Source organism: Eretmochelys imbricata, chromosome 3, assembly GCF_965152235.1.
Source record: "Eretmochelys imbricata isolate rEreImb1 chromosome 3, rEreImb1.hap1, whole genome shotgun sequence".
In the NCBI taxonomy this organism is placed as follows: Eukaryota; Metazoa; Chordata; order Testudines; family Cheloniidae; genus Eretmochelys; species Eretmochelys imbricata.
Window position 1 is genome coordinate 50,842,835 of NC_135574.1, and position 26,724 is coordinate 50,869,558.

At 38.4% G+C, this 26,724-nt stretch overlaps 1 protein-coding gene across 7 annotated transcripts in view; it reads left to right on the plus strand.

Annotated features, from left to right (window-relative positions):
* The window catches only part of PHF3 (PHD finger protein 3), a 78,929-nt gene extending 57,652 nt beyond the window's left edge, over positions 1-21,277 (plus strand). For 6 of the 7 annotated variants that reach the window (XM_077812661.1, XM_077812663.1, XM_077812662.1 and 3 more), the window contains 7 exons: positions 1,340-1,471; positions 2,039-2,174; positions 2,997-3,192; positions 6,962-7,109; positions 11,900-11,989; positions 12,862-13,057; positions 18,525-21,277. In XM_077812661.1, coding sequence (XP_077668787.1) covers positions 1,340-1,471; positions 2,039-2,174; positions 2,997-3,192; positions 6,962-7,109; positions 11,900-11,989; positions 12,862-13,057; positions 18,525-20,725 — 3,099 coding nt within the window. In that variant the 3' untranslated portion in view covers positions 20,726-21,277. The remainder of the gene's footprint in view (positions 1-1,339; positions 1,472-2,038; positions 2,175-2,996; positions 3,193-6,961; positions 7,110-11,899; positions 11,990-12,861; positions 13,058-18,524) is intronic. The other variant, XM_077812667.1, reaches the window with a different exon arrangement.
* Positions 21,278-26,724: the final 5,447 nt, after the last annotated feature.

Genomic DNA, 26,724 nt, shown 5'->3' on the forward strand with positions numbered 1-26,724 from the left:
CCTTGGAGAAGTGTGAGCAGCCCTTGTTCTGCACAATGGGATGCTTACTCTGAAACTCAATGATGATTTAAATTTCAAGATTAAATATTTCAGTTTTTATTGTTTGTATTGTAGTAGTGCCTTGGAGTCCCAGTCATGGGCCGAGACCCAATTGTGCAAGGCACTGTACAAACAAAAAAAGTTCCCCGCCCCAAAGAATTAATGTACTTATCTAAAACTACTTCCTGTGCCTCTCCAATAACCAGAGATACTGTACTGATATAATTTTCTGAGGCTGCCACAGAATTTCTGATCTGCTACACTGGAGGCCTTGCTGGAAGATTTAGACTTAACTTGTTCTGCCATACACCAGAGAAACTAGGGGCTTTTGTTATAGTAGCAAATTACCTGTGCTAACAAGCTGACAGGTGTTTTTGTAATTAGGAGTGGTACTGCCTCTATAAGGGTTGGTAAAGAAATAAGTAGATATAGTGAGAAAATGGAAATTTTTATTACTTCTAGAAGTCCAAGCTACATTGTGCTAGGTACTGTGCAGATGTAACTGAAAACACCTTAATTGTAAAGCCCTCATGTGTAAAGCTTTTCAGTCTTGCCATTATAATTGCATTAAAAGTCTCATGCACTGGGCAAAAGAATTATCTTAGAGCAAATATAATGATTCATTCTCTTTAAAAATAGAGCTTATTGAGTTCTGTGACTCAATAGGAGGGGCAAGGCAAGTTATCCTATTCTTGAAATATGTTCCTGGTGGAGCAATAGTAGTTGTCTACCATATGGAATGTGTTTCAGAACATGCTGATGGTTCTCTCCTTTTTGGCTCTATGATGGAACCTGTTGCAAAATTCATCAAGTGATCCTTAACAGAATTGTTTGGCAGATAGATATTTGTTCTGTAGATAATATATGAAATCCGTTAACCAGATTGGGACTATGTGATTAAGAAAGAAACAACAGAAAAATGCTACATCTCTTAGTTTGTCCTCTATCTATTTATATAGATAAACACACACATATACTCTGTGGAAAGGGGTAGCAAAATTTTCTTTACCTATTGAAAACTTAAAGTAGCATGTCCTGAAATGTGTGGAAAGGGACTTGCTTGTAATTTATTTTGATACATGGATATATGATAAGCAGTCATTAGCACGGCAGGTGAAGATTTGACACACTGTAGTGGGTATGTATTTCATGAAACTACTTGCCTTTCACAAAAGGGCCTTCCTTAAAATTACCTGTGAGCTGGAATTCTTTGTCCTATTTCAGTATTTCAGATTCCAAGCATTCATTTCCATATCACTTCTAATGTAGTGTAAATATATTTAATATTACTGTTTTATAGACAATTGAAATGATTGAGAAAGAGCAGAGGGAAGTCGAAAGGCGACCAATAACAAAAATTACTCATAAAGGAGAAATAGAAATTGAGAGTGATGCTCCAATAAAAGAACAAGAAGTAGCTATGGAAATTCAGGTAAATAAGTGGGACTTTATTTTAATTCTAAGGGAAGGCTGATTTTGTTTAAAAAAAAAAAAAAAAAAAAAGGGGGAGGGGGAAGCAATATTTAATTATCGTGCATAAATAATACAAATGGTTTATATATCATTTTATTTTTAAAAGTATAATAAAAATAAATAACTAAATTAAATTTTGTTCTTGATACACAGAGTTTTAGTAGTGGTTCAACTCCTAAATTTTAAGGGCTTTTTGTTGTGTTCTTTATCTTCTGATCTCTGGCAACAGTCAGGTTTTAAATTGTACCTTAATTTATTACTGTGGCGAAATCATGAAATTTGATATCCTCACTTTTCTTAAAGCTTTTGAAATGCTTGTGGTATGTGTGCACGTGTGTGGTGGTTTTTTTTTTAAATAATAAACTGTAACCAAAGCAAACGTCTCACTTGAGAAGAAGAAAGTGTTGAAAGTTTCCAAGTGGTTGACTCTGAGGTAATTGAAATAATATTACAGTTAAGAATTTCTGATGGAGCATAAATGTTGTTGTCTTCTATTAACGGAAATTGATTGCTTTACCTTTCATAGGAACCTACTATGGTAAAGCTGGTAGAAAAGACAGAAGAGATTGAAAAAGATAAAGAAGTAGATGAATCTTCATTTCCAGACACAACAAGTCAACACAAAAATCATCTCTTTGATCTTAACTGTAAAATCTGCATAGGTAATTATAGTAAAAGCATATTAAAATTAACACTTACCACATAAGTAATGCTTTCCAAGCATAGATCTTAAAAGTAAAAAACAAAAAAACAAAAAACAGCTCCTATGCTGTTTATGGAGCACTGGTGTTAGCTACACCAGCATAGTTTGCTGATTCAGCAGACCTTGGTGTTGCTCATAAAGAAAGATCACAGGCTTGGCTTGGCAACGAAGGCTTGGCCAGGTTTGTTGTCAGCAAAACACAATATTAGCACCCTGTCCAGCAGGTCACAGGGACACTTAACACGTGTGCCCTTGGCAAGGTAACGTTACAGTCAACCTAGTGTTGTCTGCTACACTGGTACAAAGCTGCTCCTCCTCCTATGACTTCTCCTTTTATACATTCATGCAAACAAATTATCTATTACGTTCCATATGTTACTAGTGACCATCCTTGTATTTGTACACTATAGTTTGAACAAAACATCCTCATCTATTATCCTGTCATTCCTCCTTATTTTATGAGGAGTCTGAGTGTTCCTGTACCATCCTTGCAGGTCAGGAATGTGCTTACTTGGTTAGCTGGTATTCTGTCAAGTCCTGCATTAGTTCACCTCCTGACTTTGGTTAGTCATGGTCCAGCAAGGCCTACAGACAGTATGAAAGTTGATAGGGTGGCATGGTCAATGAAGGCGCTCCCATAGGAACTGTGCCTGTCTCATTGCTGCTCTAGCTTTCCTTTAGCTCATCCAGCTTCGATAGTGTTTGGAATCTATTCCATATTTTCAGATAAAGACCAATTCTTCATTAGTAGAAAATAATTTTTTTAATTCACTTTCTCAAGGTCGAATGGCACCACCTACTGATGACCTTTCTGCAAAAAATGTGAAAGTGTCTGTAGGAGTTGCACGTAAACAATCGGACAATGAAGCAGAAAACATAGCAGATGCACTTTCTGCAACGTCAAATATTTTAGCCTCAGAATTATTAGAAGATGATAAACAAGAATTGTCAAAGCCAGCATTCTCATCTATCCCAAGGTAACAATAAACTTCTTGTGATATCCGTATTAAAAAAAACCTTATGATTGTTCTGTCAAGCTAAGATTAATGTAAGTAATATGATAAGTAAAAACATGAAATATGATGAATTATAAATAGAGAATGCTGTGTGACTAGTGGGGTGCACTCACCTCTCACAAGCACCCCCTAGTCAAGTGTGGGTGGGCCTTTACTTTCTCTCCCTGTGGCCCTCCTTGGGCTTAAGTCTTTAATTAGTCCTGTAGTCAATGATCTCAGCTCTGGTATTGAGCCATACTGCAGGGCTTCCCCTGGGAGGCAATGTCCTCACCCTATCTGGGCGGTTCAGGCCCCAGCTCTTCAGCTGGGCCACTAAAGAGTTTCCAGTTTCCCTTTTGGGGTGCCTCAAAATCCAGGCCACTTCCCCCAGTGGCTAGTGGGAGTGGGGGAGGTCCAAGCTCAGGCACCCTGTAGATAGCAGCCATCTGCTGTGTCCCTTTAAGCTGTGCCACTGCTCTAATTCCCCGGGCCACTTCCCTGCACCTTCTGCACTGTTACTTCAGGGCTTTGTCCTGATGGAGTCTCAGCCACCAGTCCAGAGCTCTTTCTTGTTCTCCCTGGCTTCTGCCAGAACTGTCCTGTCCAAGGTCCTGTAGCTCCCTCAGGCAGCCACACACTATTCATGCCCATCCAGCTCCAGCAGGGAACTGAACTCACTCTGGCCCTGCAGCTCTTCTTATATGAGCCTGCTGGACCCTGATTGGCTGCTCCCTGCAGCCCCTTTCTGATTGTCCGTGTCCCACATAGCCACTCTAGGCAGCTTGGAGGACCCTGTCCACTGCCCTTCTCTGGGGTGGGGTGTGGCAGGGCCAGGAGGCCTCTAGCAGGGGGCCTCAGAGGGTCTGGTATACCCCGTCACAGTGATCAAACTGTCTAACTGCTTCTTTAAGTAACTGGCTTTTTGTACCTCTTCTAGTGTAAAGTGGCATTACTTTGACAGACCAATTGCAGTTATAAAATATTTCAAAATAATAGGAAAAATGCAATTTTCCAAAAGTGGTGTTTGTTTCTTTAAGAATTTTCAATTAAATCTCCCCCTCCAGCCGTCAAAGAATCTAAACTTCAGTTTGCCATATTCTTTATCATTATTCATTAAATTGATCCACCATACATTTTCTGATAATGGATGCGAAACGTGCCTATAAATGACATGGCAAAGTGTAAAGGTAAAGCTCTTTGTTAAAGATTGCATTGGTTTTGATATATAAAGCTAAATATGGCTTGGTTTCTACTTTTGATGTATAAAGCTAAATACGGGAATTCTAGCTGTCCTGGAGACAGTTCCTCCCCTCTCCTGTCCCCCGGCCCCCCATCATGTCTGTCTCTCTCTCTCCTGACAGTAATGATCAGCTGGGGACTCTCTTGTTGAAAGTCCCTAATCGAGAGGATCTGGGGGTGCCCATTGACCCTAGGATTCATATAAACCTCTCCTAATCAAATAAAGCCTAAGTGTGTTGATATTTTTGAGTGCATTCATTCAGGGCCTAATTTTCAGAAATGCTGATTCCCTGAAGCTCTAGTTGATGTTAAGGGGTTTTGAGGACGCTCAGCACCTTTGAAAATCAGGCCCTCAGGATTTTGTTTGATTGAGATTAGTTTGTGGGATTTGAGATTCTATTGTTTACAGATTTCTTCATAGTTAGCATTGTCTGATTAGTTTACTTTAACTTTATGTGGCTGTTTATAATTCATGCATTTGTGCATAGTTGAGGTTGTACATTTTTTGTTAGGCATGGACTATCTGTAAAACATGATATGCTCTTTCGTATAAATAAAACATTGCATAGGTTGCAGTGATTACAAACCTTAACTCCATCCTTACATTTTCTCATTGGAAAATAATGCATTGTACAGTTCACCAGTGCAGGGATGCCTAAAAGACATGTATGTTGATGTTGCTGAGGTTGGAATTAAGATTATGTTCTAGAGCAGTGGTGTGAATTGTGTTACTGTACATGTTGGGCATGCATATAATTTAATGGGGGTGGAGTTGGTCAGCAAAAGTGATGAAAGTGATGTGTAGGTAGGAGAACTACGAGAGGACAGAGTCATGGAAGCTAAGGAAGGACAAGATTTCAAGAAAAAGAATATGGTCAGCTGCATCAAAAGTGGCTGACCAGGTCAAGGAGAATGAGGATGGAGTACTGGTTCTGAAATTTGGATATGAAGAGGTCATTAATAGACTTTGGTGAGAGTGGAAATCAAAGTATAGAGGATCTGGGATGAAATTGGAGGAGGAGAACTTCAGACCATGATTGTAATTAGCACATTCAGTGATCTTAGAGATAGAAGGGAGAGGGTACAGTAGTTAGAGAGACAAATGAGGTCAAGGGTGGGCTTTTTTTAAGATGGAAGAGACTGAAGCAGGTTAGCCTTATGAGGGAAAGGAGCCAGAGGAGAATAGAAGGGATGAGAGAGGTGGTGAGAGAGATTAGGAGATGGGTTGGTCATTGGGGCAAGTGGAGTGGTTAGAGGAGGAGAGCAAGGAAACTTGCAGCTAAGGAGTTGGTGGGTTATAAATGTGGAATTTGAAGTCACTGGGGATCAGTGTAGGAAATTGTGTGGAGAGAAGGTGAGAGCCAGGAGTTGAAATCAGAGTGGAAGGCTGAACAGGAGGATTTGGGCTGATAGGAATTGACAGCAACATGGAGAAGGAGAGGAGAGGAGTCAGTGCTCTTCAAAAGATGAGGCCATGAGAAGTGACAGGAGGGGGTGGCGTTGGAAGAGACAGGCCTGGGAGAGGAAAAGCTAAATGCCCCCACCACCGTCAGATTCAGGGAGGAAAATGTGAGACGATAGGCTTCTGTGAGAGAGGGCAGTTGCAAAGGTAGAGTCAGATGAAGGGATCAAGGTCTCTTTGAGCTAGAAGTGGAAGGGAGCAATATATTAATAGATGGTTTTGATTGTGGATGGCTCTGATCTTTTTAAAGATGGAGCGGGCGCCCCAGAGAAAGTGAGAGAAGGGAGTGGGGAACAAAGGGGATGTGTTTGAGGTTAGGAATGGTGACATGAGAGGGGTGGGGCTGGTTGTGGGATGCGGAGGTGGTGGGAATAAAGAGAGGCTGGAAGTTGAGCAAATGTCACCAGAAATAAAGAGGAGGGTGTGGATGTGGGATCTTTGTGTGTGTTGGGGTGGAGATTGGGATGGAGAAGGAGAAGAGCAAGTAGAGCTGATGAAAACTGTAGAGGGGAGAGGATACCAGGATGGGGACATGGAGTCAGTGGAGAGAAGGGAGGGGGAAGGACAGATGTTGTGATGCAGAAGAGGGGTGTGGTGATAACAGTGGGGAGTGGCAGATGGACAAGGTTTAAAAAAATAAGTTTGAAAAACCTGTGAAGGTACACTTGTAGCTCTCTCTGCAAAATATCTTTTCAATCTGGAGAAATTGAGTAGCCTTAGAAGAGAGACTGGCAAAATAATGTACTATGTTACCTGACAGCCCTTCATGTAATTTTTAGAAACTGTGCTGGAAGCTCAGATATCTGGCTGTCTGCCCCTTTCCCTTATGATCAACTACACAAGTCCCTCAACAAAATAACTAACCAAAAATGCAATACCCTGCAATAGACTTAATGACCCTTCTAACCCTATGATTCTAATGATGCTCCAGAACTTACTTCAATATAGTTACTTTTAGTGAGGTGGATTTCAAGTGTTGCACAAATTTTCCTGATCACATATATTTATAAGTCTAATCATTATTTTTTTTTTAACCCCTGTTTTCTTTAGATCAGAGACACCTGGTACTGTTGAAAGTGAAACTCTATTTCTGGCTCGACTGAACTTCATCTGGAAAGGTTTTATCAATATGCCTTCTGTAGCAAAGTTTGTTATCAAGGCCTACCCAGTCTCTGGCTCTTTTGAGTATTTAACTGAGGTACTGTATGTTTGTTCAAATATTTATATTTACCATGAAGAATGAAAATTTAATCTATTTATTCATTTGCTTTGTCACTTATTTGGGATCAAATAAAGAGATCATAGTTGTACTGAGCTGAAAAGTGAAGTATGATCATTATGTTAAATACTGTACTAGCAGGTTGACTTAGATTAGCATTTATTTATTTAACAGTAAGTATACTTAAGCTTGCCTCAAAGGATCCCATGGTTTACCAAGATGTAAGCTTTTTTTGGAGTGTTTCAGGGCACTCCTCTCCTATTTTGTGTTTCTTGAAATACGTTTCCAAATACAGGGGTAGTCATAAAACCAACCAAAGCAAGTGAACCCAAATAATGAGAGGATTGAGGAATCAACTAGACATGTTTGCTAACCATACATTTGTTTTTCCTTAAATTTTAAACTTATGTGAACTGTCTTTTAAAATGATTGCCGTACCAGTCTGAGCAATAACACTTCCGGGGCTGCTCTTGAGAAGATTAAACTATCCTTACCTTGCATTGTTGCCCTTTCTTCTTCTCCATAACGTTCATCACTCTCTCTGTAGAGTGCAGGAGAGAGGCAAGACAAAACTGCAAAAAGAAAAGGAGTACTTGTGACACCTTAGAGACTAACAAATTTATTTGAGCATAAGCTTTCATGAGCTACAGCTCACTTCATCGGATGCATGCAGTGGAAAATACAGTGGGGAGATTTTATATACACAGAGAATATGAAACAATGGGTGTTACTATGCACACTGTAATGAGAGTGATCAGCTAAGGTGAGCTATTACCAGCAGGAGAGGAAAAAAAAAAAAACCTTTTGTAGTGATGATCAAGGTGGGCCATTTCCAGCAGTTGACAAGAACGTCTGAGGAAGAGTTTCGGGGGGGCAGGAATAAAATTTAACTGTTTGAAGAAAACTGCGTTTGCAATGCTTTTCAGCATTTGGATCCACATACCTGTGTGAACAGGTATTTTCACACATGAAATCTGTCCTCTGTCCCTCTCAGAACCGGTGAATAACTGGTCACTCAGAAGTCTGTGTGCAGCTTAAAGTATCCAAATACATGCCCAACATTGGAAAACTCAGCAAGGAAAAGCAAGGGCAAGGATCACACTAAACTGATAAGATCTGCATTTTAATTTAATTTTAATCGAAGCTTCTTAAACATTTTAAAAACTTTATTTACTTTACATACAACAATAGTTTAGTTATATATTATAGACTTATAGAAAGAGACCTTCTAAAAACATTAAAATGTATTACTGGCGCGCGAAACCTTAAATTAGAGTGAATAAATGAAGTCTCAGCACACCACTTCTGAAAGGTTGCTGACCCCTGCACTAAACACATTCACTGACTTTTAGTCTCCTCCATTCTCAGGGTTACCTATATGGAAATGTAGTGTATGACAGGGATAGTCTATTTTTTATCAAGGTACACATTTCTTGGTCAAGGTATAGTCAAGGTCCAGACTCCAGAGAAACATTTTCCACACTGCAATAACAATAACAATAATAATAAGGGCAAGAATACACTACAAATTTAAGTCGACCTAAGTTAGGTCAATGTACAGCCACTGCAGGTTTTCATGTCCACATTATGTTCCCTCTGTTGGTGGTGCGCATCCTCACCACAAGCACTTCCACTGATTTAACTGACAGTGTGGGGCATTGTGGGGCACATTGTGGGTCAGCCCCAGGGCAGCAGGGCGCCGGTGGTCAGCCCCGGGCTTACATCGCTTGTTGATGCCTTTGACAACAGGGTTCCAAAGAGGATGGATCTAGACTGTTCTCAGTGGTAGCTGGTGACAGAACAAGGAGTAATGGTCTCAAGTTGCAGTGGGGGAGGTTTAGGTTGGATATTAGGAAAAACTTTTTCACTAGGAGGGTGGTGAAACACGGGAATGCGTTACCTAGGGAGGTGGTGGAATCTCCTTCCTTAGAAGTTTTTTAAGGTCAGGCTTGACAAAGCCCTGGCTGGGATGATTTAGTTGGGGATTGGTCCTGCTTTAAGCAGGGGGTTGGACTAGATGACCTCCTGAGGTCCCTTCCAACCCTGATGTTCTATGACTGAAATAGTTTTACTTTGTGTAAGGACACAGTCTTTATTCAAGCCTAAATCAATGGTGTCCAGTTTGCAAATTAATTCCAATTCAGCAGTCTCTCATTGGAGTCTGTTTTTGAAGTTTTTTTGTTGAAGAATTGCCACTTTTAGGTCTCTAATTGAGTGACCAGAGAGATTGAAGTGTTCTCCGACTGGTTTTTTGAATGTTATAATTCTTGACATCTGATTTGTGTCCAAAGACTGTGTCCTTACACAAAGTGTCCTTACACAAAGTAAAACTATTTCCCCATGTTTATTCCGCCCCCCCGAAACTCTTCCTCAGATGTTCTTGTCAACTGCTGGAAATGGCCCACCTTGATCATCACTACAAAAGTTTGTTTTTTTTTTCCTCTCCTGCTGGTAATAGCTCATCTTACCTGATCACTCTCGTTACAGTGTGTATGGTAACACCCATTGTTTCATGTTCTCTGTGTAGATAAAATCTCCCCACTGTATTTTCCAGTGCATGCATCGGATGAAGTGACCTGTAGCTATTTGTACTGTGGTATTTGTTTTTATAATGTTAATCATGATATGCTGCATGTATATAATATTTCACTGTAAAATTGATAACAGCTTTACAAGGTCAACAAATATTTTTGGTATGAATGTGGTAAAACAGATTTTCTTCACTGCTGGTTGCCTTCCCCACCACAGTGCTGAACTTTTGTATACAAGATTATAAAAAGCTTACATTATATGTAAAACTGTGTGTGATTATATAATTAAGACTGTAGTACCAGCACATAGTACTGCTCCACATGCACTTAGTAGTAGTATGAAGAGTAAGCATTCAACTTTAACCTTAGCATTTCCTGACTTGAGTGTTTATTTTTGCAATCTTAATGTATGGGTTTTTGTGACTGTTTGCATTGGTGATAAATAGTGACATACACTAGATCTGCAACTATAATAAAACGTTAATTACAGAATCCAATCTCCAGATGATGTAACTAACATCAATCCATGGTACAAGGTAGTCACTTGTCACTATAAACACAGATAAAAGTGTTATTTATCTGATAAGTAGGGCTGTCAAGGGATTACAAAAATTGTAGAATTATGTACAAGAACTGCATTCAAAAAATAAAACAATGTAAAATTTTAGAGCCTGCAAGTTCACTGAGTCCTACTTCTTGTTCAGCCAATCGCTCAGACAAACAAGGTTGTTTACATTTTTAGGAGATAATGCTGCCTGCTTCTTGTTTACGTCACCTGAAACTGAGAACAGGCGTTCTCATGGCACTGTTGTAGCCAGCGTCGCAAGGTATTTACGTGCCAGATGTGCTGAAGATTCATATGTCTCTTCATGCCTCAACCACCATTCCAGGGAACAGGCGTCCATGCTGATGACAGGCTCTGCTCAATAACAATCCAAAGCAGTGCGGACCGACGCATGTTCATTTTCATTGTCTGAGTCAGATGCCACCAGCAGAAGGTTGATTTTCTTTTTTGGTGGTTCAGGTTCTGTAGTTTCCGCATCGGAGTGTTGCTCTTGAGACTTCTGAAAGCATGCTCCACACTTTGTCCCTCTCATATTTTGAAAGGCACTTCAGAGTCTTAAACCTTGAGTCGAGTGCTGTAGCTATCTTTAGAAATCTCACATTGGTACCTTCTTTGTGTTTTGTCAAATCTGTAGTGAAATTGTTCTTAGAATAAACAACATGTTCTGGGTCATCATTTGAGACTGCTTATAACATGCAATATATGGCAGAATGCAGGTAAAACAGCAGGGGACATACAATTCTCCCCCCAGGAGTTCAGTCACAAATTTAATGAATGCATTATTTTTTTAACGAGCGTCATCAGCATGGAAGCATGTCCTTTGGAATGGTGGCCGAATTATGAAGGGGCATACAAATGTTTAGCATATCTGGCATGTAAATACTTTGCAATGCTGGCTACAAAAGTGCCATGCAAATGCCTGTTCTCACTTTTCTGGTGACATTGTAAATAAGAAGAGGACAGCATTATCACCTGTAAATGTAAACAAGCTTGTTTGTCTTAGCAATTGGCTGAACAAGAAGTAGTACTGAGTGGACTTGTAGGCTCTGACGTTTTACATTGTTTTGTTTTTGAGTGCAGTTACGTAACAAAAAAAAATTACATTTGTAAGTTGCACTTTTATGACAGAGATTGCACTACAGTACTTGTATGAGGTGAATTGAAAAATATTTTCTTTTGTTTCATTTTTACAGTGCAAATATTTATGATAAAAAATAATATACACTTTGATTTGAATTACAACACAATACAATATATATGAAAATGTAGAAAAACATCCAAAATATTTAATAAATTTTAATTGGTAGTCTATTATTTAACAGTGTGATTAAAAGTGTAATTAATTTTTTTGAATTAATCGCATGAGTTAACTGCAATTAATCCACAGCCTTGTTGAAAATCTTTTATTTATACCTGTTGTTAGTGATGTATAATTACAGGTGTAGAAGTGTGCAAGAGGTACTGTGCATTCTGTTACACATTATTGGTTTTATATTGAAAAACCCAACTCCATAGTTTAATCCAAACTAGTTTGTTTCCCTGAAGTGGCATGACTTCTGATGATAAACTAATCATATGTAATATAAGCATTGAGGAGTTAAGTTCCTTTATTATTTTGAAATCTATTTCAGTAGCCACAGTGGGTTCAAATTGTATATCTGCTTTTTTGACAGGACTTGCCAGATAGTATCCAAGTAGGTGGCAGGATATCACCTCACACTGTTTGGGAGTATGTAGAAAAAATAAAAGCTTCAGGGACCAAGGTAAGGAAGAAACTTATACTTTAAATTAGAAGACTTTAACTGTCTGTCTGCTGCCAATGTTGTGTATATATGTTTTCAGACAGTTCTCTGTTGAAAATAGTATGACTTACGTATCAGTTTTTGGTGTGTACATAAGGCTGCTATCCTCTCATTGCCCAAATCCCTCTTGAAGACCAATTTCTACTGTGATGCTTAAATGTAAATAATCCAATTTGAGGGTAGTTGATATTTTTGTTGGGACCTGGGTTTTGGAGTTGATAGCATATTTTATCCCTCCTTCCTACTGTTCGTTTGTAGCTTGTCACTCCTCTCTTCCCCTCTCTCCAGTTTTCACCCAGCTGAAGTCAATACAGACATTAATCAGGCAGTTCTGATTTGCCCTTGTGTGTGAGAAGAGACAAGGAGTTCCTCCCTCTCCTTCCCCTTCACCATACCTGGTGTTAGGGTTCTTGCCTTTCCACTGTAGCAACTAATGATATATCTTAAACACCAAAAGCGGTGCAGAATACAGATTCCTTAGGAGTGTTGGTAGAATAAAATTTGAAATGTTCCAAATTTGGCATGCCTTCTGAAAAAGCTGGTATACAAGAATCTGCAGGCAGAGAAAATATTTTAATTTTTTGTCATGTACAGTCAGTAATTTTTTTTTCTGGAAGCTTCTCATTCTGTTTTCTCTTAATGCTTCAGAGAGACTTTCTTCTGCTGTCTCCTACTCTTCTCTCTCTCTTTTGTCATCTCCTCCTTTTTCTAGTCAGTTATTTCCCCTTTTCTGTGGATTATATACTTACTTGAAGACCAATCACTATTAAAATTTACTTTAAAAAACACAATTTGTAAATACTTCGCACTACCTTTTTTCCTTTTTTAAACAGGAAATTTGTGTAGTTCGCTTCACCCCGGTAACTGAAGAGGATCAGATTTCCTATGCTTTGCTGTTCGCATACTTCAGCAGCAGGAAGCGTTATGGTGTAGCTGCCAATAACATGAAGCAAGTGAAGGATTTGTATCTTATCCCTTTAGGTGCCTCAGACAAAATTCCACATCATCTTGTACCTTTTGATGGACCTGGTAAGTACAATACACAGCTTGGAAATTTACATATAGTGGCACCTCCCCCATGAGTGAAATACAAAATGTACCTGAAAATTAAAGTTTAACGTTTAACATCAGTGTTTTTGAGCAAACTGAGTATTGCACATCTTATTCAAATAAGGCATTATTGATTGTCCTGGTGTTATGAGAATCTTCTGTAACAGATTGGAAACCAGTTTCCAACCCAAACAATTATTTGGATTTATGTGTTTTAAATATTTAATCCAAAAAAAAGTCTTCTGATTAATGTTTAACCCACACTGCCATGTGGCAGGGGATAGAGGGAAAGGTGAGAGAAAGTCTGATATTTAGTACAGCTCAGTGAATAGAGTGGTGCAGGTGACTTCTGAAAGAGGTTTATTCACATTCACTCTGAGCCCCATGTTTGTGTTACATTTTAATATATAATTTTTACAGCACCCAAAATGTACTTGGTATGTAACGTACTAATGACAAGACAATCATTGCCCTCAAAACCTTACAAACTAAAAAGATAAGGGAAGATTAAAAATAGATAGATTGGATAGAGAAGGGTTTTACAAATGCAAGATCTTGAAATTACTTAGTTTTTCTACACGCTCTCTTTGGTTCTTAAAATTTTAATTTTATTCACAAATATTTGGGGGTGACTTTTTTCTCTTTCTGGTTGATGTGTGAGGCAGAAATACAGAGGAGTGAGGAAAGTGGGAGTTGTTGGAGTTTCAGAGAGTACCCGAGATAGGATGATGAGAATTAGAGGAAGTTAAACCTGAATGGTAGGAAAGGTCAAAGGGATTGAATGTGTAGATGAGAGAGAGAGAAAGGATGAAGACAAGGAACTGGAGGCCAGAAGCAGTATGCATAGTGTACTTTGAGACCTGCACACAAAAGTTGCTCCAGAATAACTAAACATAGTTTTTAATTACTTAAATAAACTGGTGCAAACCTCTATATGGACAATCTTAAATCAGTTTACTCCAGGCCTATATAGGTTTAGATTAAATTAGCATGGTTGTGGAGTTTTACGCCAATTTAACTAAGGGCTTTGTCTCCACAAGGACATCCAGGAAAAGTAATCTAAATTAACTTTGGATGTGAATTAGGCTAAACCTAATTAAGACCGCTTAAATTCTGAATGAGTGTGTTAACAGGTTTAATGTGATTTAAGTAATCTTCAAATTAACATATTTTGCCAATTTAGATTTATTTTCGTGGATATTGTCATGTATATAAACCCTAAAATTGAGTCAAAAACCCTTTTTAATTAAACCAGGGCTAGTTTCTTGTTTAGACAAAGACTTTAGGTGAGGGAAGTGCAGCTTGAAGTGAACCCCATAATGTGTAGGCATTGTGAAGTCATGTCTCTGGTTCCTTGGTCCTGCTGGGGGCCAGCAGTAGTGAGAGTCTGGGGCAGCTTTTATAGATACTGAGGGTTCTGGATTGTGGGGAAAAAACTCACCTATGTGTGCACTTTTGGTGCCTTCGTCTACTGCAGTGGTGTCTGTTGAAAGCCTTGTTGAAAGTCCCTGGGTAAAGATAAAATGGGTAAAAACCAAGGGTGATGTCAGGGTAGAAGAAGAGGTGGATGAGGCTTTTTAAAAACAAACAAACAAACAAAAAACCCTAACAAAATCATCCAAATTACAGGACTTGGTGGTGATGCGGGACTTCAGCTATCCAGACATCTTTTGGGAAAATAACACAGCAGGGCACAGATTATCCAATAAATCCTTGGAATATATTGGAGATATTTTTATATTTCAGAAGGCGGAGAAAGCTACTAGGGGAGAGGTTGTTCTAGATTTGATTTTGACAAATAGGGAGGAACTGGGTTGAGAATTTGAAGGTGGAAGGCATCTTGGATGAAAGTGATCATGAAATGGTAGAATTCGTGATTCTAAGGAATGGTAGGAGGGAAAACAGCACAATAAAGACAATGGATTTAAAGAAAGCAGCCTTCAGCAAACTCAGGGAGTTGGTAGGTAAGATCCCATGGGAAGGAGGTCTAAGGGGAAAAACAGTTCAAGAGAGTTGACAGTTGTTCAAAGAGACATTTATTAAGGGCACAAGAGCAAACTATCCCATTGCGTACGAAAGATAGGAAGTATGGCAAGAGACCACTGTGGCTTAACCAGGAGATCTTCAATGATCTGAAGCTCAATAAGAGTCCTACAAAAAGTGGAAACTAGGCTAAATTACAACGGATGAATAGAAACAAAACAACACAAGCATGTAGGGACAAAATTAGAGAGGCCAAGGCACAAAATGAGATTAAACTAGCTAGAGACGTAAAGGGTAACATGAAAACATTAGAAGCAAGAGGAAGACCAAGGACAGGGTAGGCCCATTATTCAATGTGTGTGGGGGGGAAACAATAACAGAAAATGTGGAAATGGCAGAAGTGCTAAATGACTTTTTTGTTTGTTTTCACCAAAAAGGTTAGTAGTGTTTGGACATCTAATATAGTGAACGCCAGTGAAAATAAGGTAGGATCTAAGGCTAAAATAGGGGAAGAACAAGTTAAAAATTACTTAGATAAGTGTCTTCAAGTTGGCAGGGCCTGATGAAATACATCTTAGACTACTCAAGTTGCTGACTGAGGAGATATGAGCCATTAGTGATTATCTTTGAAAATGTGATAGATTCCAGAGGACTGTAAAAGGGAAAATATAGTGCCAATCTATAAAAAGAGAAATAAGGACAACCCAGGAAATTACAGACTAGTCAGCTTAACTTCAGTACCTGGAAAGGTAATGGAGCAAATAATTAAGCATTGTGCAAACACCTAGAAGATAATAAGGTGATGGGTAACAATCAGCATGGATTTGTCAAGAATAAATCGTGTCATACCGACCTAGTAGCTTTCTTTGATAGTGTAACAAGCCTTGTGGATAGGGGGAAAGCGATAGATGTGGTCTATCTTGACTTTAGTAAGGCTTTTGATACAGTCTCGCATGCCCTTCTCATAAACAAACTAGGGAAATACAACCTAGATGGAACTACTACAAGGTGGGTGCATAGCTGGTTGGAAAACTGTTCCTAGAGAATTATCATCAGTGGTTCACAGTCCAGCTGGAAGGGCATATTGAGTGGGGTCCTGCAGAAATCAGTTCTGGATTCTGTTCTGTTTAATAGCTTCATCAACTATTTAGATAACGGCAGAGAGAGTATGGGTATAAAGTTTGGGGATGATACCAAGCTAGGAGAGGTTGCAAGTGCTTTGAGGGATAGGATTCAAATTCAAAATGGTCTGGACAAACTGGAGAAATGGTCTGAAGTAAATAGGATGAAATTTAATAAGGACAAATGCAAAGTACTGCACCTAGAAAGGAACAATCAGGTGTGCACACACAAAATGGGAAATGACTGCCTAGGAAGGAGTACTGCAGAAAGTGATCCTGGGGTCACAGTGGATCACAAGCTAATTGAGAGTCAACAGTGTAACACTGTTGCAAAAAAAAGCAAACATAATTCTGGGGAGTATTAGCAGGAGTGTTGTAAGCAAGATGTGATAAGTAATTCTTCTGCTCTGCTCTGTGCTGATAAGGCCTCACCGGGAGTATTGTGTCCAGTTCTGGGCACTACATTTTAGGAAATATATGAACACATTGGAGAAAGTCCAGAGGAGAGCAACAAAAATGATTAAAGATCTAGAAAACATGACCTATGAGGAAAGATTGAAAAAAGTGGGTTTGTTTAGTCTGGAAGACTAAAGAGAAGACTGAGTGGGGATATAAGTTTTCAAGTACATAAAAGGTTTTTACAAGGAGGAGGGAGAAATTTTTTTTTGTTTAACCTCTGAGGATAGGACAAGAAGCAATGGGCTTAAATTGCAGCAAGGGAGGTTTAGGTCGGACATTAGGAAAAACTTGCTAACTATCAAGGTAGTTAAGCACTGGAATAAATTGCCTAGGGAAGTTATGGAATCACACTCATTGGAGATTTTTAAGAGCAGGTTAGACAAACACCTGTCAGGGAAGGTCTAGATCAGTGCTTCTCAAGCTATCTGATGTGGGGGACTGGCAGTTTTTTTTTCCAATGTGCGCACAGACTGGCAGCCGATGGCTTGTGGACTGGTACTTAGTCCTGCCGTGAGTGCTGGGCACTGAACTAAAAGACCTCTTGAGGTCCATTATAGTCCTACGATTCTCTGTTCCCTTCTGGGGCGTTTGGGGAAACGATAGTTGGGTGTAGAATGTTCAGGAGAACAGCAGGCACGCTTCCCTTGAAGGTCTGTTGGTTTCATTTCTTTATTCTGGAAGTTAATATTGTGAATCCCTGCGCATACAAAAATCAGAATAAACCTCAATTGAATCATTATTATTTAAGTGAAACTTGAGAAATTCTATGCTAAAAAAAAATCACAGTTAGCACTTGTATACATGAATATTAGTTACAGAATGACAAGCTGTATACTTAGATTTTGCATTCCAAGTCAGGCATTTGAAATTTTTACTTATTTACATAGTAGCAAGGTTTAGCCAACCTAAATATACATACTGTACTTATATTCTTTATGGTAAGACTTTTTAGTGTAGATTGGTATTTTTAGGTTGAACAACCTTGACATTTGCCCTGTGAAAAATTATGTATTTCTCATGCTGTTTTTACATTCAGGTTTTTTCTTAATGAAAACACTGATGCTCCAACCATACCTGCTTTTGCTTGGCCATCTTGATTATGCTGAAGCTCTGGAAAGGGGCATTTGTGCCACCAAAGGATTACCTCTACTTTAAGTTGGGGGAAAACCCAAGTAACTAGTTAGGTGGCTTTTATATCCCCTTTCTGCTGTAGTGGTGCTGGGTATCTAGCCCAAGATATTTGAGTGTTGTTCATTTTTATTTTAAAAGCATTTCCCTGGGCTAAATTCATTTAAATATGAGGGCAAGAGATTGCCCTTTGTTTGTTTTGATTGTGGATGGCCATTACCTATATTTAAGCCAGTCCTTCTGGATATCAAGATTACTTATGCTCATTTTAGGATATTTTAAAATGTCCTAAATTAAACCCTTTGCTACATTTTAATATGGTGCATTGTTCTGCAGAGTTCATGGTAAGCTTGCATTCTCATTGCCCATATGTTTGACTCAGATTGCTAAAAGGAGACCCCCATTTTTAAGGGAACCTAAGTTTTCCCAAACAAACTACCTGATGGGCAGAATTTGCCTCCTATGAGGCAATGGCATGAAAATGAGGTGCACTGGTTGAGCAGCTGTCTGGTTGCCTTATGCCTTTGAAACACACAGTACCTTTAGAAGCTGGAGAGAGCATACTGGGAAGCAGTCCTTGCTACGTCTTGGAAGAAGTGTAACTAATTTTTCACATAGAACAGTTCTCTTGGGTGAGGGGAGCTGATGGGGGCCCAAAGAATATTATAGACATATGATAGGTTATTCTTTTATTAAAATGATTGTCTCCAGATAAATGTATTTCATTTATTAATTGCTTTTATGATTTTATGCAGGGATTGAAATACATCGACCAAATCTGTTGTTGGGTTTGATAATTCGCCAGAAAATGAAGAGACAGATTAGTGCTAGCACTAGCCTTGTGGATGAAATTTCTGAAAGTGCCCCGAGTAACTTGCCACCAGAAAAAAAAAGCAAACCGAGCAAACCTGATGTCTCTAGTACTGAAGTAGTAGTAGAAGAAGAGGAGGAAGAAAATGATTTTTTTAATTCCTTCACAACTGTGTTACATAAGCAGAGAAATAAGCCTCAACAATCTAATACAGAAGAAATACCAGCGGTTATTGAACCTGTAGTAGAAAGCATCAAACATGAGCCACCAAAGCCACTGAGATTTCTTCCTGGAGTTCTCGTTGGATGGGAAAATCAGTCTTCTACTCTTGAGCTAGCAAATAAACCACTGCCTGTAGATGATATTCTTCAAAGTCTTTTGGGTACTACAGGACAGATATATGAGCACCATCAGTCAGTGGTGGACCAGTGTGCTAGTCAAGAAATACCTTTATTTGCTGAACAAACAAGCTTAAAAGAAGAAAAAATGAATGTTGCTGAAGTAACTGCTGATGAAGCTATAGAAACTAAGACTAGACTAGATGATTCACAAGAATCCACTGATGTTACAGTAACAGTGGATATGCCAGTTGCAGGGACCTCATGTTCTGCAGGAACTGTAGGAACTCTGATAAGTCTAAGTCTTAAGGGAAAACCACCAGATGTTTCTACAGAAGCGTTTTTAGCAAACTTATCTGTTCAATCACAGAGCAAGGAAACTGAGGAGTGTAAAGAAAATGATCCAAAGTGGCAGCTGTATGACACAGAGAATGTTTTGCAAGAAAGCAAAAGGACCACAGATTCTAGCTTCTCTTCTTCCTCATCAAATGCAGGTAAAGGAAGTGGTGATAACAATGTTAACATAGGTTCTGCTGAAGGTATGACTTCTAATACTTCCAAATCTCCACAGTTTATTAATCTTAAAAGGGACCCAAGACAAGCAGCTGGACGAAGCCAACAGATTAATGCTTCAGACAATAAGGAGGGGGACACTAACAGAAATGAAGAAAGACAAAATATACAATCAGACATCTCTGGAAGTGAGCAAATGGAGATGGAGAATAAACAGTCAGGAGAAAAGAGCTTAAACGTGTATCAAAGTGGTGGTCAGACATCTGAGATGCAGTGTACCTCAGCTCCAACTAAAACAGATAATGTATGTGCTTCACAAATGGAAGAAACAAAACACTTGCAGGAAGATACACCAATGAAAAATATTGAAACAGTGCACTCATTTAGAAGAGGACCAGCAACAACCTCATCTCATTTTGAAAAAGAAAATTCTTCTCATTCTGAATTCACTTCCAAAGTCCCCAGCCCAGTTATGAGTGGAAATTTCTCACCAGTTAGACCTCAGCAGCACAATTTTCAGCATCTTAAATCTAATCTACCTGGATTTCAGTTTCAAACACTTTCACCTCCTAACTTCCCCCCCCAGAACAGCCCCATGTTTGGATTTCCTCCTCATCTACCACCTCCGCTTCTTCCTCCTCCAGGTTTTGGTTTCGCTCAAAATCCTATGATGCCATGGCCACCTGTTGTTCATTTGTCAGGTCAGCCACCGCATTATGTTGGACCCATTGTTCAAGGGCCATCGCTGGCTCATAAACAATCAAGATTTCCAGGGCCAGAGAACTTTTATCAGAGTAAAGACAGTAAGAGACCAGAAAGACGCCATAGTGACCCTTGGGGCAGACAAGAACAACATTTAGAGAGAGGGTTCAGTAGGGGAAAAAGCGATCAGCATAGACAGAGGTTTTATAGTGAATCCCATCACCAAAAGAAAGACAGACATGAAAAAGAGTGGAACAGTGAAAAATACTGGGAACAGGATTCTGAAAGGAATAGACGGAAAGACCGAAACCAGGAAAAAGAGAGAGAGAAAAAAAGCAGAGAGGAAGGACATAGAGACAAAGAGAGGTTACGACTTTCACACAGTGATAGGGGATCTGATGGAAAATCCTCTAGGGAGAGTAGAAATCCAGAAAAAAAGATAGATAAACCTAAAAGTGAAGAACAGTCTCATGAAAAGGATAAAGAGAGGGAGAAAAGTAGGGAGAGACATAGAGAACGAGAAAGTGAAAAGAACAGAGACAGACATCACAAAGACAGGGACCACAATGACAGAGCTAAAAGCAAAAGGTAAAAAGAGCAGGCAATCTTTCAAAATCCTATTTAAATAACTGTTAGTTGTGTCCTAAAGTTTTGTAAAAATGCCTGCTAGGATTGTGCCATCTTTTTTTATTCATTGTTGGTGTTTTGCAAAAACAAGTCTGTGTTTTGGTACAAAGCTGTGTACCAATACTCATCTTCTTTTACATTATACCAACTAACCCTAGAAATAGGAATTTAATATTTTTCAGAATTTTACATTGCTGTATATTCAAAATTTTAAAGATTTCTTTTATTAATATGCAATAAAGGCTTAGAAATTTCTTAGTTGATGAAGTTGGCTTTAGTCAAGTATGCATTATAGTTGCTGCCTTTGGTAATTTGTGCTCTCTTCTGTTTTAAGATGCTCCAGTAAATTTTAAAAATGAATTTCACATAATAGCCTTGTTTTTAAATTGCACTGTTTTTGAGGACTGTAGCAGAGTCTTAGTATCCCTCATACATTACAACACAAAATACAACATATGTTGAGTGGTGTGAAGTTTTTTTTATTGATTCAATAATACAATAAAAGAATTCAGCAGTATTTCCAGTAGTTATCAAGTATTTCCCAAGCATCCGAAGCAGTTTGTGACCAGAAATTAGAAGGCTGAGCTGTCCAAATGTTATTGCTTTAAACTGCACTTGTTTTAATAAGAAAAAAATTTAAACTATATTCTTTAAACTATGATTTACTAGTCAGTTAATTTTCCCATAATTTTTCATGCTTCAAAAACTTGAATACCTAAGCTTGTACATTATCTTGTGTTTTGCTATCCTTTTTACTGTAAAATGTAAATATTTTAAGGGATATTTTGATTCTAAAAATGATAAAACTTTCTCACATACTTTGTGTGTTTGATTTCATAGGTATGAAGTAGTAGACTAAACCAGTATAACAAACAAGATGTAGAATGACTCTTGTAGCTTTGCTTTACACTTGTGTAAATGACTAGTGATTACTAGTGTAATGACTAGTGATTTTTTTGGGGAGGGGGAGAATCATGTCAGGGCTTTTAATAAACAGAGCAGTTCAGATTTTATGGTGACTGGCATCCACGGATACTTTTTTTAAAACCAAAATATTACTGTCTGTTATACTTTCTAAAAAAAAAAAAAAAATACAGTATGTTGCTCATTTTGTTGAATCTGCTTTTGAAAAACAAATACTCTACCATTACATTATTCTGTCCATCACACTATTTTGCAGTATTTGGTCTAATTATTTTTACTTAAGAATATTGTGTATAAAGAAATTTGAATACATTGCCTTACCTATGAACACAGCTTTTTGCACTTTGGTGTAGAATAAGCCTCTTCTTTCCAATAACAGATATGTGATTAAAAGACCATAATAATTAACTTTTTAAATTGGTCATATATTTAAAAGTAGCTTCCTATTTGCAGACATTGCACATAGCTTTACAGCCAAATTAAATAAGGTTAAAATTAAAAATGTTTTATACCAAATAAAGGTGGTTGTAGCTTTTATTGTATTATTCCTAGGCCAATAGCTCTGAAGATTCACTGAAATAATTTCTCAACTAAATTAGGAACTGAAAGCCATATCTAAAACCTTAATTTAAAAATCATACATGGCCTATGGTCTACAGGACTCAAACCGTTCTGTTCAAAATTGGTTTAATAATTGAAGTGGTGGTTGGGCTATTAATTCCATGGGTGGTAATAAATTGCAAGCATTGTAGTGTTGCTTAGCATTTCAGCAAATTGGGTTCTCTTGGCCAAGAAATCTAAGTTTAAATATCCCTTTCCTTTGGAGGTCTATGTGCATAATATCATTCCTTTTTATTCATTTTTGAAGTAGGTAATGTTTTGTGCTCGTTAGATTTATATTCTAATTTAAAGTGGCGACTTTGCTTATGGGGTTAAGATTTAAATAATTTCAGTATCTGTCCTAGACTTCTGTTGTATTGGCTTTCTTTTAATCTGCCCATTAGTAGTCTCCTTCCCAATCTGCTGGTATTAACAAGCCACCTCATAATCTGTTTGTATCATAAAAATAACTCAGTACTAGTGAAACTGAACTGCTACCCTTAAAAAATTAGCATGCCTGATTATGTTAAGGTGGTTTGCTTGAAAAGGTAATTTGTGGACATGATAGCTTGGCCCACGCTGCATCACGTTTTCAAAAACTTGCTGAGTGGATGTAGCGTAACAGTGGTGTCCAATGTGTCACTCTCAATTGTGGCTTTCAAAGACACCTGTGTTAACATAGGTTCATTTTTAGTTGATGGCGACTGGGAAATCTGTTTCCAGACTCCTGCCCTTCAGTTACTAAACTGAAGTGTTTGAATAAGTCTGATCACTATAGAGCAATAGTATAGGGTGCTGCCTCCCCAGTTTGCCTATCATATTCTCCCCTTTAGCCATGGGAGTAGCTTGGAGTGCTGTGAGAAGCTGCTAACTGTTCCCCTGCTGCATCACATTGTGGGAGAAGGGGAGAGAGTGACTGGTTACTCCATTATGTGGCTAGCTGCTAGGCTGTGGGAGACTTGGGGGAAGAGAGCAGGATAGATGGCTCCCTTCCCCTCCCACCAAGAGGTAGCCTGGGAAAGGGGGAAGAGGAAAAGCTGAGAACCAATGACCTCCCTAATATACCTGTTACACCTCCCTGCTTCTTGGCCCCAGTTATCCTAGTAGGCTTCTTTAACTTGCTAAATGGCAACAGTCCATTAGGGGGGTAGCTGGAAAGCAATATTCTTCAGCTACTCTTCTCTCTGTTACTGATATGTCTACTGGGAAGAGGGAGGTATAGGAACCTCTGTGCTCATTGAGGACAACCTCACACTGGAGAAATCCCCAGCAAAGGACTTGTGGGCAGTTTCCGCTCCCTTTGCATTTCCTGAGCATCATAAAGAAGTGGAACAAGCAAGTGTCTGTCCCACAGTATTGACTGTTGACCCTTAATATTTAAGAAATAGTTTGATGAATAGGTGAGACATTACTGCTTTATATGTATCCTGAAATGGGCCTGGAAATTTGACATGTCACTGGGTACTTCAAATAGATTTAAATTATTTATATTGTCGTCTTAGCAGACATCCAGCCTTTTTCTTATGATTCTTGGTGAGTGGCTGGTTTTGTATCTTGAAATAAATCCATGTAATTTCTCTTCTCTGCAGTTGAGTACACTGTATGTGTATATATGTATGTGTATATATAGTTAATTCCTAGTATGAGAAGAGAGCTTGATCTTGAGCTGTAATAAAAGGGAAGAAGGTAGAAATCACCATTTTTGTTTTGATGTAAACATTTTATTTATACAGTAAATTAATAGCAATCAATTGAAATTAAAAATTTAAATGGCATTGGAGGCCATATCATAACTGAGCACATTAATATAACACAAATATCTGTTTTATTTCTTATTGATTAAAGTACTGATCACTAAAGTAATAACTAGGCATTTGCAAAATGAATTAAGCTTGTTTACTTTGCATAAAAGGACTTTATGGTTGAGGTTTTAAGCTGACACGAGGATTGAACTTCAGTGGGAGATCTGTGGCTATATCCCCTAGACATCTTGGAAAATCTCAACTTCCACTGAAGGAAAATTCCAGTGTTTTCCTATGAAACACTGTATGTGCGTGAAGTTATTCTACAAAGACTGATTTTTTCATGCTTTACAGGCCATTTGTAAGAAAAACTAAGACTCGGAGAAACTTTTTGGTATTAAAATAAATGGGAAAAGTACTGGATTTTGGATGACAGTAGACGACAGATTTGTGTGTGTGCAAATAAAACTTAGGCAAATGTAGCTAATTTTTTGTATACTATTGCCAGTTGATTTTCAGGAATTCCAGGTAAAACTAGGCAACCTGTACTCTATCACTCTCCCTGAGAACTGGTTTCTGATGTCTGCCTTTCTATTTCTGTTCTAATATAGTATACTTGAGAATGCTGGGCTAAAGAAGCTGGAAAGGAGGCCATAATTTAAACATTTCTCAGGGCTTTTATTCTTGTAAACGATCACGTTCAGAGTACAAAACTCTCAGGCAAAATAAATCTATAAAATCAAAGTTTTCTGTTTTCAAAACAGTATCTAGAAATGAGATTAGTAGCATGAATAAATTTAACCATTTTTCATCTGTGCTATTCACCCAACCATATAAAAAGTTAGGTAGTTTATAGTAGCAAGCAAGTAGTTACAGCATGCGCGTAATAACTACTAAGCATGTTACTAAAAAGGAGTCTTGTTCTAATACTACTAGCCAATGGACAGAGTGGAGCATAAGCCTACTCATTTGTTCATGTGGGTTTTTTCAATTAATCCCATCTCCATCATAAACATTGTAGCCTTCTGCCTTAATTAATTGGATTGTTTTAGAATCTTGAAAGAGTACAACATCTTTAATTTTACCAAATAGCTGCTGAGTAAAAAGCCCTGAAGTGACTATGTTTACTTTTCTGCCAAGTTCAAACCCACCAAAATAGCAAATGCCTCCATAGTTTAGAGCAATGTATTTTCTTTGTGGATCAATATCTTCAAAGAGAACCAGATATTCGTCAAGGTACACTTTAATAGAAGTCTGGTTTTGAGCTATGGTGATAAAATGCCATCTCTTGCAACAAAGGGAATGTTTACTGTGGATTAAAGGGACAGAGATTCTTTCTCCAAGATTAACCACAACTTTCAAGGTCCCATTAGTAAGACCAACTGCAAGGAAATCATTGTCTTCATCTTCAGCTTTTCCCATCCATAAAATTAAACCTTCACTCTGACTGGTAGTAAAATTTAGAGAGACACTGGTAAATCTGAGGTCTCTCTTTCCATAATGAGGATCTATGTATTTGATGTATGAATTACCTGCAAATTTTGCAGTAGAAAATGAGATTTCATTGTCACAGTATCTACCTGACCATCCTAGTGTACATGCACAACTGTATGAAAATAAAATGGGATCAGGAATACAAAGAGCCTGGTGCAGACACATATTATGTGAACAGTAAACCGATTGTTCACATATTTTCCCTGTCCAGGGTTGTGGACAAAAGCAAGAAAAGCCTGAGTTTTGAACTTGACATTTACCATTATGTTTGCACACTGTATAACCGCAAACAGTTCCATCACAGTCACCTACATTGGAACCATCTTTAGGGTCTGCTTCAGTGAGTTTTAGTTCTCTGTGGTTTATAATAATTTCTCGTATACACCCACTGAAACCTATGGGTTCATTCTCTGTTGCCATTGAATTGACAAGATTTAAGGATGACACTCCTCCAACATAGAAATCTGTGTTTATGTCGAGGGCAGTCATTCCAGCACTGGCTTTCTGCGTAATGTTGATGCCATCCAGATCCAGGTAACCTTCATTATCTACTCTTCCAGCTTTAAGGAAATGCCATGTACTTCCATTTGTACACACGTTTTGAAGAGACTGTAAGATGACTATCTTGTCACCAAGGCTGTAGCGTAGCTGTACAAATCCATTTACTAAGGATATACATAGGAAGTCACCTGTGGAAATAGAAAAGGAGTACTTGTGGCACCTTAGAGACTAACCAATTTATTTGAGCATAAGCTTTCATGAGCTACAGCTCACTTCATCGGATGCATACTGTGGAAAGTGTAGAAGATCTTTTTATACACACAAAGCATGAAAAAATACCTCCCCCCACCCCACTCTCCTGCTGGTAATAGCTTATCTAAAGTGACCACTCTCCTTACAATGTGTATGATAATCAAGGTGGGCCATTTCCAGCACAAATCCAGGGTTTAACAAGAACGTTGGGGGGGGGGGGTAGGAAAAAACAAGGGGAAATAGGTTAACTTGCATAATGACTTAGCCTAAGTTAGGCTTGAATAGAGACTGGGAGTGGGTCACAGAGTTAAGGTGTCCTGACACTTCATTTTAATACCCTCTTTTCAGTTGCTTGTAACTTTACCAGACTCAAACCATTCCAACTGAAATTTTCCATGTTGGGTGTGTGCCTCAGTCAGTATTTTTTTAAAAATATGTATTTCAGCTATTT